We start from the raw sequence: 14012 nt of genomic DNA, 5'->3' as shown, positions 1-14012 counted from the left end.
CAGTCTTTGATCTATATGACATTAATCATGATTTTAGCTTTTTCAACTACAAAACATGTACACTATACCCTATTACAAGGCTGTGTTCACTCCCCTTTATAGAAGGAGTCTATCTGCCCAGACATGGAGGTTTTAACCCAGATAGCGGCATTTTGCCCAGACATGGAGGTTTTAATCCAGATAGAGGCATTTCAAGTTAGGTTCCCAGTATACAGAGATTACCTTGCCGCTGGTTATCGGGCTCACATGCATTGGCCAATACATAAGCTATATATCTCTTTTTTTCAAATATTCCACTTGCAGTAATGCAATACCAGAGTTCACTTATTCATTGTTAGCATTTTAGTGTGCAGCTGTATGTGTTTTATAGTTATAATGTGTTTTCAGCTGGCACCTGTTCACACCTATTGAATGTACAAGTCAGTCCTTATGTATATTTTTAGCTTTTTCAACACATGATAATTTCTTTTAGACTCAAGACCATTTACTCATTGCAGAATTGATATTTCTACTGTATGTATTTACTGTTACACTAATGTGTCAGATATGTCGGTTATTTTAGACTTTGGTGCCTCAGGTTACAATTCAGCTTCAGGGCTAGTACATGCTACAATAATGTAGACCTATTAAGTATAATAAACCCGGCCAAAGGTTACATTTAATATTCCCATCTACATACATACTATAGAAGTGCCCCATCATAGACACGCAGATAGGGCTACAGATTGTATGGTCATCTCATCATTGTCTTTGGAGCAATGGCTTTCAGCCTCATTTCCTAATCTGGATTAGCGATTTAGTCACCCGTGTGAGAGATAAAATTAAAGATAAAAAGATGTAGTTGCTTGACTCACAGACACAATTTAATGTACTTTCACAGCTCTCACATTAACCCATATCTGAAGCCTGAAATATGTATAATCCTGAAGATAATTCCAAAGGTTGCGAGGAGAGCTTTAAAAAGAGGACAAGTCTGGATTCCTGAATGTAGGTTTTAGCATATACTTGCATTTTATATAGCATAACAATTCTTTTTTGGGGGGCACTTTCCTAATCCTCTGTTGTCCATCCTGGAAATGTGTGAATAAACTAATGACGGGGTGTTACCATTCCCTTGTTAAATGGCTGTATAGTGAGATATGCTACAGATAAGTGGGTTGGGGACAATCAGCAATACATTTGTTCACACATTTCCAAGAGCAATAACAGAGGGACAGGTCTATGAAAAATTGTAAGATTTATTATTCATTAAAGTGTTGGTCCTGTTGGAACAAGTATCCATAATAAAGGCGATAATTTTTAGATCGATGGTAGACTGAATGGTATAACCTCCACCAATCACCAGCATCGGTCCTTGTATCCCCCATTATAAATGGAGTGTTTATGCACATGCTTAATCAACCCCTGCTCCATTAATTCTCTAAGGGGCTGGCAGAGAAATCTTTGTTTGGCACTCCAGGACCCCCTTAGAGAATGATTGGAGGAGCAATTCAGCCCGCGCACTGGAGCTCTAAGGCGGGCTTTGCACGCTGCAACATCAGTACCAATGTGTTACCGATGCTGCAGCGATAGTCCCGCCCCCGTTGCACGTACAATATCTAGTGAAAGCTGCCGTAGCGATTATTATTGCTACAGCAGTTTCACACGCACATAACTGCCGTGCGACGTCCCTCTGGCCTGCGACCCGCCTCCTTCCTAAGGGGGCGGGTCGTGCGGCGTCACAGCGACGTCACACGGCAGGCGGCCAATTGAAGTGGAGGGGCGGAGATGAGCGGGACGTAAACATCCCACCCACCTCCGTCCTTCTCATTGCAGCCGGCGGCAGGTAAGGTGATGTTCCTCGCTCCTGCGGCTTCACACACAGCGATGTGTGCTGCCGCAGGAGCGAGGAACAACATCGCACCTGTCGCTGCACCCGGCATTATGGAAATGTCGGAGGCTGCAGCGATGATACGATAACGACGCTTTTGCGCTCGTTCATCGTATCAAAAAGGTTTTACACGTTGCGATATCGACTGCGACGCCGGATGTGCGTCACTTTCGATTTGACCCCATCGACATCGCACGTGCAATGTCGCAACGTGCAAAGGCTCGGGTCACACTAGCGCATGTTATCAGATGCAAGAGCAACGGATGCGATATGCTAATGAGCCTTAGCTCCTGCTCTTCTGCGAGTGTGAGCCGAGTCTTATGAGACTGTGATTCAATCCTGCGATCGGATCACAGCTGCGGAGGATATGAAGTGATTACTCTCTCCATCTCCTCCATTCTCAGCCTGTGTGTATATCACACTGCACTTGGTTGACATCCGAGTGCAGTCTGATGTTTCACTTGCACTCATAGACTTGTATGGGTGCAAGTGACATGTCTCTCGCAGAAAATTGAAGCATGCTGCAATTTTTTTTCCTCAGTCCGTAGTCTCGCAGATGTAAGCTGCAGCATTGTCATAAATGGGGCGAGTGCAAGTTGAGACTTTCTCGCATTGAACTTGTGCGAGTCATACTCCAGTGTGACTCTGCCCTAATACGGATAACACCAGGGATGGGCATATTAATGATGCAACATGTGCAGCCGACCAGTGGCCTAAGACGTAAAGGGGGCAATACCCCTTACAAAGCAGGTGGAATTGTGCATATTGATGAGCTACTGGATAGCAAAGGACCCATATATTGTTATTGCACAGGGGCCTTTTCTGTCTTTGTCCACTCCTGGATAAAAGTGTCCCAGTGGTTGGACCCTCACTAATCTATAAGATAGGCAATAATAATTATAATTTGTTCCAAACTAGTAAACCCCTTTCGGAATATAAGTATTTACTAAAACATAAACATAGGTCCTCTTTACTGCTGAGTCCCAAGATGGATAAAACCAAAAAGTTTTTCCTGATATTAAATTATAGAATCTAATATTGTAATTGGCCTATCCTTAGGGTAAGTCAGTAATGTCTGCTCGGCTGGGGTCCGACACCCTGCACCCACACCGATCAGCTGTTCCCAGAGTCAGTGGTGGCAGAAGGCGGCCAGAAGTGCTCAGTTCCGTCACTGCTCCGATTTCTGATAGTGGTCGCGGCCGGATACTGCACATCCGCCTCCCATTCAAATCAATAGGAGGTGGATGTGTCGCTACCAGAAGATGGGTCAGCTCCGGAATGGAGCACTTCTAGCCTCAAGCTACCACCACCGGCACCAGAAACGATTGATTGGCTTGGCTACTGAGTGCTGGACCCCTGCCGATCAGACATTCATGACCTATCCTAAGGATAGGCCATCAATGTAACAGTAGTGGACAATATTTTTAAACATCACTAATATTTTATAGTGGTTAATGTCCCTAAGTAATGTAATCCATGCTCCTAGTCTTAAACCTGCTCAAAGGAACATAAGTATAATTGATCACTGAAGGGTAAATGTTGCATTTATCAAATACAATTAGTGTAGCACTACAAGATAATCCGCCAATCTCCACACAAACCCAATCATGCGTCAATCAAATTCGCCCTATCTGATATGTGTTTTTCCAGGAATACAATCAATTTTACCTTTCCCCATTTGCCTCCAGTAAATAAGTATAGAAAAGAGGCAGTGACAACACAGAAATGTTATTGTATCAAAATTGCCGTAACTAAACTACAGCACGTGTCCAAAGGGTGAGAGCAGTGCCAAATTCTAGACTTTAAGAACAACGCCTACACTTGTTTCTTGGAATCCAGTTCAATCACAGTACATTCTTTTTTTTCTCTGCCAGGATATTGTAGCTCATGCGGGCTCATGTGTGTGGGCTTTGGGAAAAAAACACTTGTATCTACTGTTTGAAAATGTCTCGTACGGTAGAAAAATATGTGTTATAAACCTTATTCTCATCACGGTGACATTTTTTTACACTTTAGATTTCATTTTAGAGTCTTCTCCTTGCATTTAAGCACTACCGTTTGTTATCTTGGTAAGTGATCTTATGACTCATGGTCATGGTAAGTGACTATGAGATATATTGAGTTGACTTATGCCAAAATGATCTCCTTTAAATGGAACGTGAAGGTTGATACATGGTGGTTTCATGCAATATTTGGTTCCAAACTCATTAGGTGTCACAGCAGCGTTTGGCTGTGTTCATACTGCAGAGTCTGACAGGCAACCTGATGTCTCCTGGTTGTTCAACCAGAGCAGGGCGTCGGCTGTTTCATGTTCACTGTTCCTACCCTACCCTAATCCTTGCTGACCTGGGAAACTCTGCTAGGAGCTCAGGTTTCTAGTTACCTCTCTCAGAAGTCTTCTTCCTATTTAAGGTACTGGATCCTGCCACTAAGTGCCGATAATAGCTCCAGCTTGTGCAGCGATTCTGGTCTTAGGGGCACTTTGCACACTACGACGCTGCAAGCCGATGCTGCGATGTCATGCGCGATAGTCCCCGCCCCGTCGCAGCTGCAATATCATGGTGATAGCTGCCGTAGCGAACATTATCGCTACGGCAGCTTCACATGCACTCACCTACCCTACAACGTCGCTCTGGCCGGCGAACCACCTCCTTATTAAGGGGGTGGGTCGTGCGGCATCATAGCAACGTCACTCGGCAGGCGGCTAATAGAAGCGGAGGGGCGGAGATGAGCGGGGCGTAAACATCCCGCCCACCTCCTTCCTTCCGCATAGCCGGCGTGAGCCGCAGGACGCAGGTAGGAGATGTTCCTCGCTCCTGCGGTGTCACACACAGCGATGTGTGCTGCCGCAGGAACGAGGAACAACATCGTAACATCAATATTTCCCAATTCATGGAAATGCTGGACCCTACACCGATGATACGATAACGACACTTTTGCGCTCGTTAATCATATCAAAAAGGATTCACATACTACGATATCGACTGCGACGCCGGATGTGCGTCACTTTCGATTTGACCCCCCTGACATCGCAGCTGCGATGTCGTAGTGTGCAAAGTGCCCCTTATTGTGGTGATCCAATCTGTTGGTGCTTATTGTGCTGTGTGGAAGTTTCCCGATTGTCCGTTTACTTCCTCCCTTTTATGTTATTTTTCCCTGTGCACATATTGTTGATCCTTTGTGTTTGATTGCTGTGTGTACGAGTTTTGGCTTTTCCCCCTTCCATGTTTAGTTGGGGGGGTTTGTGACTACGGTCCCGGCTCACCCCTAGGGTGGATGAGGGGGAGGGGAGTTACACCAGGGCTAGGACAAGAGTTAGACGCTGGCGACTCAGACCTCGCTACCATCAAGTGTACCTCTGAGTTAAGGGACAGAGCAGGGTCCTCAATCTGAGGGCCAGCCTAGGTGTCCCAGTCCAGTCATCTCAGCCTTGTGAAAGGTGCCCAGATGGTGGTCAGCATGTATCAGACAGTGGCTGCATTTTCCCAGCCAGGTATGTTTCACTGTGAAACACTGGCATTTAAAAAAAAAATATTCTTAAATAGTCGGCCAGGGACCTTGCTCAATGTAGACTTCTCCCCGTCGCTGACAGTGATTGATAGGTCTCTGCCTAGGTATGAATATAGGCAGAGACCTGTCAGGCAGGGAGTAGCCACTGGGGACCCAACTGTGCAACCAGTCTACATTGTGGCTCTGTCCCAGACCAGCTAGTAAAGTGTGTTGTTCTCTGAGAGGTCAAAGTGTTGCAGACTGGCCTGGATGTGATCGTATAGCCAGTGGTTGATATATATATGCTGCCATCAGTTTGGGCAGCATGTATCAACTCTCAGGTTCCCTTTAAGTTTACTCTTTCTTTTGTATCAGTACACTGGTGCGAAAACTATTTTAAACTCATAGCCTGTTAGGTTTTCTCATTCAACTGAATACCTTAACAAAGTAAAGTTATATCAAAGTGTTTGTGCCAAATTGATAGGTTCTCATCTATTGATAGAATGGGGAGAACTTATTTATCCCAAGAATTGGGCTCCATAGAGCAGTATGTGTATGAACGGAAGGTCCAGCATGTATACCTCTGCTCCATTCATTGTCTATGGGACTGCAAAAGATGGTATGCAGGCTCGGACTGGCCCACAGGCGAGCAGGGGAATTCCAAGATGGGCCTGTGTTCTGGAGTGAGCCACTTACCCCAAAATATGAGCAGTATTTGGCTCCATTACATTATTCAGTATGCACTGAAAAAGCAGCATCTCATTACTCAACAAACTACCAAGTGCATTATTACATAGAAGTACAAATACATTTATGAATGAGGCTAGCTGAACAGTGGACCCCCAGGGTCATGGTTACTGGTGAGCCACCAAAGCCAGTGTTACTGGTGGGCCCCCAGAGTCAGTATTACTGGTGGGACCCCAGAGTCAGTGTTACTGGTGGGCCCCCAGAGTCAGTGTTACTGGTAAGCCCACAGAGCCAGTGTTACTGGTGGGCCCCCAGAGTTAGTATTACTGGTGGGCAACCAGAGTCAGTGTTACTGGTGGGCCCCCAGAGTCAGTGTTACTGGTAAGCCCACAGAGCCAGTGTTACTGGTGGTCCCACAGAGCCAGTGTTACTGGTGGGGCCAACAGAGTCAATGTTACTGGTGGGCTCCCAGAGTCAGTGTGACTGGTGGACCCCCAGAGTCAGTGTTACTGGTGAACCTCCAGAGTCAGTGTTACTGGTGGGACCACAGAGTCAGTGATAGGGTACGCTCACACGAGCGTGAAAATCGGACGAGTGCAATGCGAGAAATTCTCGCATTGCACTCTGACCAATGTCAGGCAATGAGGTTGAGCTGTTGGTCAGCTTTTCTCGCATCCAGATTCTGGATGCAAGAAAAGCGGCAGCATGCTGCAATTGTCTGCGAGAGCCGTATCCCTCGCACCCATTCAAGTGAATGGATGCGAGAGATACATCGGACTGCACTCGGATGTTATCCCAGTGCAGTGCGATATACGCACAGGCTGACAGTGGAGGAGATGGGAGAATTAACCCCTCCCTCTCCTCCGCTGCGCCCGCACTCAGCTTCACAGCTGTGACCCGATCGCAAGATCGGGTTACAGTCGCATGACACTCGGCTCAGGCTCGCAGCAGAGCCTGAGCCGGGGGACATTAGCATATCGCATCCGATGCTCTCGCATCGGATGCCATACGCTCGAGTGAGTCCAGCCTTACTGGTGAGCTCTGGTGGATCCCAGGGTCAGTGTTACTGGTGGACCCTTGGCAGCTCATCCAACACTGATGGTTGTACTTGGCTTCCTCCAGCAGGCCATTGAAAACAAATGGATCATAGGTGCACATGCTCTACTTCATATGGGCTCTTCTTCAGATCCCAGTATTTGGGATTGCTCTAGGTCTGAGCACTCAGACCCGGAGTGATTTAGAACTTATTTCTTATTGTAGAGATATAGGACAAATTAATAACTTGTTAAAAACCCTTAATATGCAGAATGCAAATAGTATGGGGTGACGAACATTCAGCAGGTTACTGTAAGTTATTGGAGTAACAGACTGAACTTTCATTTGGATCTTGATAAAATTCTGTGCAACATGCAGAAGTTTATGAAAGATAATTATGAGAGCTGGTGCATTAAAGAAATGGTTGGGGAGCCCGCACCATCTACACATACTACTCAATGGGTTAGTTAAATACCATAAGTGCACTACACTATCAGCATGGTGCGGCACAGCTGTCAAGATAACTGCTGCTACATCTGTTTGCTTTTCATGGGAGTCAAAGCAAGACACGCTATGCAATACGTTTACAGATACTTATGACTAGGGCATAACACAATAGGAAAAATTTGATATGAACTGAGTCTCCTTAGGGTATGGATGCTAAGGGTTTGCCACACCTTCCGTACACCATATCGGGTAAAGGACATGTTTCTTAAGACGTCCCATTGTGCAGACAATTCTGTCTTTCATGCATGAAATATGAACATCTTAGTATTCTTCTTATTCTTATAAATGGACCAGAGCTGAACTTTTATTGTTAAGGAACTTAATAATTCAGTCTATTCTTCAAACAAGATGGTGCTATTAATATTTCTCTATGGCTTTTCTATTCCATCTCCTCAAATAAGCCTTACTGTGCTGTTTTACATCAGAGTGTAAAATGATTTTTAAGAAGCTACCACCTCTTAAATATTTTAATGGGTGGAAATTTCATGTAATAAGCAACTACGGCTGAAAAGAAACTAAGACATATAGATTGGGATTCTATGGAAGAAAAAAGGGTTGGTATAAAAAGAGGAATATGAGAGGGAGACACATGGCACTAAAAGATACAAAGGCGTGGAATTAGGGCCACCTGAGAGGGTGACATATAACTAACCCAGAGCCGCATAATAAAATAAGAATAAGATAATAAAATGGTAATAGTACAGAAACAGGTGCAAATTATTGGGTAAATACTGGCTTTTTGGCTACCTACATAATCACTAACTTGCCAGATAACGTCACAGATGTGTAAACCTCTGTAGGAAACTATTTAAAGGGAAACTGTCAGCAGGATTTCACAACCCAAACTATTTATATGTGCATGTAGCTCCTTCAAAGACACGTCCAGCTAGAGCTGGGCCTCAGCCAACATAACCGATACCAGGAAGCAACATTATTTATCTATTGTCTGAGGCCCCGCCCATTCTGGTCACATGGGTATGACATCAGCACAGGTCCTTCTAGTCAATTAGTAAAACGATTCTATAATAGAATTAGCATTACTAACAGATAGGGGGAGGATGGACAGGCAGGTGGGTGGGAATCACTATAAAAACCCACCCCAGCTATTATCTGATCCTCAGCTGCTGCCACTCAAAAAGCTGCTCATTTTACAAACTTTACTTGTTTGTGTTTCAAAACCTATACATCCTAGCTGACAACTAAAGGTATGTATAGAATCAGCCTGATAGTGCCAGTATAGCACTGACTTTAGGTTATATAGGAAAATCCTGGTGATGGATGCTCTTTAAAGAGGGAGCTGCGTGATCAATCATGAGCAGCACGGTGGCTCAGTAGTTAGCACTGCAGTCTTGCAGTGCTGGGGTCCTGGGTTCGAATACCTACAAGGACAACATGTGCAAGGAGTTTGTATGTTCTCCCCGTGTTTGCGTCGGTTTCCTCCGTGTACTCCGGTTTCCTCCCACACGTCAAACAAAACATACAGATAGGGAATTTAGATTGTGAGCCCCAATGGGGACAGTGTTCCTGATGTATGTAAAGCGCTGCGGAATATGTTAGCGCTATATAAAAATAAAGGTTTATTTATTCATTCATGGATGATTCACAGACCGTTTTTTAAGGAAAGTTTCCAATTCAAGTTGCCAACGTAAAGCTTGGGAAATGCGTTGCCTATTTAATAAGCACGAGTTCTTGCATTACATCTATAAAGATGTAAAAGTATGTTAATTACATTAGTAACATTTAAAGTAAATACATTCCACAAGCCAATGAAATGATCTGTTACCAAAGTACTGATGGTGTTAGGAACATTTGCATTAAATAAATCTATGCAGGGCACGAGGGTGTGATCATTGTCCTGCGTGCACGTACATTCACTTTATGGCCAATATACAATAAACATTGCATCTATCGCACATCTGCCAAGTACATTGAGCAATAGGGCGAGCGACGCAGACCCAATTTATGTGCATTCCTTCCAAAGTGACTCTAAAATGTAATCATGTTTTGGGGAATTCTATTACACCGGCTTCCTGTTTATTGGTCTAACTAATATGCCCAGCATTCTTTCTGAAAATTGTTTTACTGTGTGTTCATAATCAGCTTTCCAAGCCGAGCTGGCACAGAGACTAATAAATTACATACAACTGATACTCTGACTGACAACTGTTTTCTTGGGTTATTACATTTTTGGAAGGATACTAATTTCATATCGGCTTTGAAGGATGTATTTTAAATGAGCTGCAGTACATGAAAAAGCAAAAGCGTTTAACTTTAAAGAAAAAAAGAAGGACGCACTGGAATATTAACATGCAGGATAAAATCCAAATATGTAACACAAACATTTATTTTCAAAGCAAACTGTATTTCCAATCCTGGCCTGGTAAGGGAAGGTGCAGCCGACATACAGCCCAGTACACAGTTTTATCAGTTACAGCTAAAGTTGCTGCTCTCCTGTCAACTCTTATTTTTACATCCACAATAAAGTGAGACAGACTATAGCAGGTCACAAATCATCATTTATACTTTTCACTTAGACAAAAAGAACCCGGCACTTTAAATAAAGATATGAAGGGGCTCCCTGCTTTTATAGAAGATGAAAATACTAAAAAGTTCCCCGACATTTCATGTGCAGATACTTTGTCATTGGCTATTAAATGCAATGGAAAACTGGAATGACGCCCGATTATGTAATACAACAAAGCAGTGGGGATCAATCCGCGGAAACATCACATCACCCGTCTCTGGAATAAATGACAACTATATACCGGCTGCTGTCATGACATAGTGGGAGTTGTAGTTTTGCAACAGCTGGAAGGGTCACAGGATAAAGAGTAAGGTTTTATAGTTAGTGATGAGGGGGCACTACCATGCTTGGGTGCCCGGTACTCATAACTAGTGATGAGTGAGCACTACCATGCTCAGGTGCTGGGTACTCGTAACAAATAGTCATGAGTGAGCACTACCATGCTGGGGTGCTCATCACGAATAGTGCAACTTGAGTACCTGAGTATAATGGAAGTCAATGGGGAACTCGAGCATTTTTCCAGAAGATCTTCCAGAAAATGTTTGAGTTCACCATTGACTTCTATTTTACTTGCTACACAAGTTGAGTCCATCTGATCATCTGACTGCTAATTACGAGTGCTAAGCACCTGAACATGGTAGTGCCCACTCATCACTATTCATTATGAGCACCGCACCCAAGCATGGTAGTGCTCACTCATCACTATTCGTTATGAGTACCGAGCACCTGAGCATGGTAGTGCTCACTCATCATTATTCATTTCTAGTACAGAGTACCCGAGCATGGTAGTGCTCACTCATCACTACTTGTTACGAGTATTAGGCACCAAAGCATGGTAGGGCTCACTCATCACTATTCGTTACAAGTACTGAGCATCCGAGCATGGTAGTACCCACTCATCACTATTCATTACAAGTACTGAACACTTGAACATAGTAGTGCTCATTTATCACTATTCATTACAAGTACCAAGCATGGTAGTGCTCACTAATTACTATTTGTAATAAGTATCGAGCACCAGAGCATGGTAGTGCCCACTCATCAATATTTGTTATGAGTCTCAAGCACCCGAGCATGGTAGTGCCCACTCATCACTAGTTGTAACATGATTCTTTAATAAAGTAACAAAAATAGACAACGTAAAAATAAATCTGAACTTAAGATGTAAACTTTCAAGATGAGATTCTCTTAGATAAACCCATAAATATTGCTTCTATGAATTGGACCCATTTAGGTGTCACTGAGGTTCAGTTGAGTTCACCTGCCGTAAAATCCATCAGTAAGTTCAAGACAATGCAAGAACACAAGATCAGAAGGGTGCAAGACACAACTTTACCAACTTAATATATATGAGAAAAAGAAGGGACAATGATGAAGCATGAAGCAACCCAACTTGTACATGAAGGTGCGTAGACATCATAGAAAAGTTGCCGAGCGGTCATGTTACTAAGTCTACTGAGAGAGTCGTGTATCCTTATCCAAAATAGATATGGACAATAACTGTACAGCCAACAAGTATTAGCACCCCTCCGATACAGCCATGAAATAAACACAAAACTCGATCTTCTTTCAAACTCTTGGAAAACTTTCCCATCCAGGCGTCTACAAGATTCTTTATATTATTTCCATCCTGATTCATTTTCTCCAAGAACCATACGTTCTCTTGGAAAATCCCATAAAAATATAATAATAATATTAAAAAAAACCACAGAATGTAATATTTAACAAATGAGGTAAATCATTTGCCAATAACTTAATTAATTGTGCACCGGAGTGGGAGCAGAGTTCATTGTTGAAACGAATTGCAGCATAAAAATTCTATTATTTCAAGGCAAATGATTAAATGGCATTTCATTTCCAACAAAATGAGATTATCGAAAAGAAGTAATTATGAGATACCCCAGGCACTTTACTTTTAGAATAGACGTATCTGTCAAGGACATAGGCATCCGCTGAAATCCAATTTTTCATTTTAATCTAAGGGTGAGCTACTGAAAGGCATTAGTCAAGCATGTTTAGAGGAGTATGGCAATAATTAAGGTGCTGGGGATAACAAACTTCGGTTGACTTCCAAACAAAACCTGAACACGACAGGAAGACGTTCAGTAAAGAGGGGACTTTCTGGAGCCTAAAGGTTGACGAATCCGGGATGGACTGACCTCTACACCGGCGTGGTCTTCAAACAATGACAAATTGAATGGCTACTTGACGGGCATAATTCAACAGCACAAAATGAAACGACTGAGTTGTCCTTACCTTGAGACTGGATGTGCACCATAGCTGCCAACATAAAGCACAGAGCAGACATGGTCCTTGGGTTATCTCCTTATTACTCTGTGCAGTCTGTTCTCCTCCACCTTCCGCCTGTGATTTCCCTAATACTTTGGAAGCAGGGACATATACTGTTCAAGCTGTGGAAACGAGCTGCATTGAAAAGAAGCACCCAGTGCTGGAAGTGCCGGCTGAAGAGGGGAGGGAAAAGCAATTACCCAAATAAAAGAGGACAGGAAGAAATAGCTTGTTGTGGCTCTGGTGGCCGAGGCTGGCAGTTGTTTGTTGGTGTAATTGCAATCAGCTGTATGAGGAGAGGCTTACATTTCACTGCTTGCTGGAGACGATTGCCTGCCTGCCTCAGATTTCTCAGCACCTCCAGAAGCCTTCAGCACCAGGGACAGCGCCTAGCGTCAGCACCAGGAATAGCGTTAACCAGCAAGAGCCTGGAATGGACAGCTCCTCCACCGGCAGCGATGCCAGGCTATGCCACCATTCCCAGATCATTCCAGGAGAGCAGCACGTACAGTGTTAATAAAGACATCCATTCATTAGCGCTCACTGATCCCTGCACATTACATATGCATCATCATATATAGTAGCAACCAGTCCTAGGAATCCTATTCATTATTTGTCATCATAGAACGTTAGAGTTGGAAGGGACCTCGAGGGTCATCGCGACCAACCCCCGGCTCAAAACAGGATTCACCAAACCTGTCTGTAGACTTCCATTACACAATCATCACTTTAAGCCTTCGTTCACACAACCGTATCTTTCATCCGTGTTCCATCCTTTCAATACGTCAGCAGTGAATAAAATTTGCAAAAACAGCTAAGGCCGCGTTCACATCAGCGGTATTTGGCCGGAAAAACGGATCCGGCACAAATACATTTTAGTTCCATTAAGACTGGTTTGACATCAGCATTTTTTTGCCGGTCGGCAAAAAAACGCAGAACGCATCTTACAGGATCCGTTGTCTGCTCAATGCAATGTCAATGGACTTGCGGCAACATGCGTTTGCATGCGTTTGTGTGTGGTAGTGTCAGGATCCGGTGAGTTGCAATTTTTTTACCTTTTATCAAAAATTCAACTTGTTGCGTTTTTCACCTCCGTCCAAAAACTGCAACTCAATGTATTTCAATGGGCGCCAAATCCGTTTTTAACAGTAGCGGTTGTATGCTGCAGGAAGGATCCTGTTTGCTGTTCAGGACATGGCCTGAATATCACTCTCACACTCTAACTCACTCACTCTCACACTCACTCACACAGTCACTCACACTCACTGTCACTCACACACTCACTCTCACACTCACTTACACTCACACACTCTCTCACTCAGGCTGGACTCACACGAACGTATTAAAAAATGGTCCCATTCTTGTTTGCGAGAGTCGGACGAATTTTTCTCACTTGTCATCAGTGTGCACTCAGTGTGCTGTCAGTATGCTGACCGTGTGCAATCCGTTTTTTTCTCAGCAGCTATTAGTCATTTACAGTCAATAACATGAACATTTACAGTGTTCTATGCTACATGCTAGAATTGTATTCATAAAAACGGATGTCACTAGGATGGTCCGTGTGCCGTCCGTTTTTTTCTCGCACCCATAGACTTGTATTGGCGAGTCAGA

At 43.8% G+C, this 14012-nt stretch overlaps 1 protein-coding gene across 2 annotated transcripts in view; it reads right to left on the bottom strand.

Annotated features, from left to right (window-relative positions):
• SEZ6 (seizure related 6 homolog) overlaps window positions 1-12768 on the bottom strand; it is a 978507-nt gene extending 965739 nt beyond the window's left edge. For both annotated transcript variants that reach the window (XM_075335249.1, XM_075335250.1), the window contains exon 1: window positions 12369-12768. In XM_075335249.1, the coding sequence (XP_075191364.1) occupies window positions 12369-12420 (52 nt within the window). In that variant the 5' untranslated portion in view covers window positions 12421-12768. The remainder of the gene's footprint in view (window positions 1-12368) is intronic.
• Between the last annotated feature and the right edge of the window lie 1244 nt (window positions 12769-14012).

The sequence above is a fragment of the Anomaloglossus baeobatrachus genome, chromosome 2 (genome assembly GCF_048569485.1).
Source record: "Anomaloglossus baeobatrachus isolate aAnoBae1 chromosome 2, aAnoBae1.hap1, whole genome shotgun sequence".
Classification (NCBI taxonomy): domain Eukaryota; kingdom Metazoa; phylum Chordata; class Amphibia; order Anura; family Aromobatidae; genus Anomaloglossus; species Anomaloglossus baeobatrachus.
Note: the sequence above shows the minus strand (reverse complement) of the source record. Positions and strands in the feature narration are given on the sequence as shown.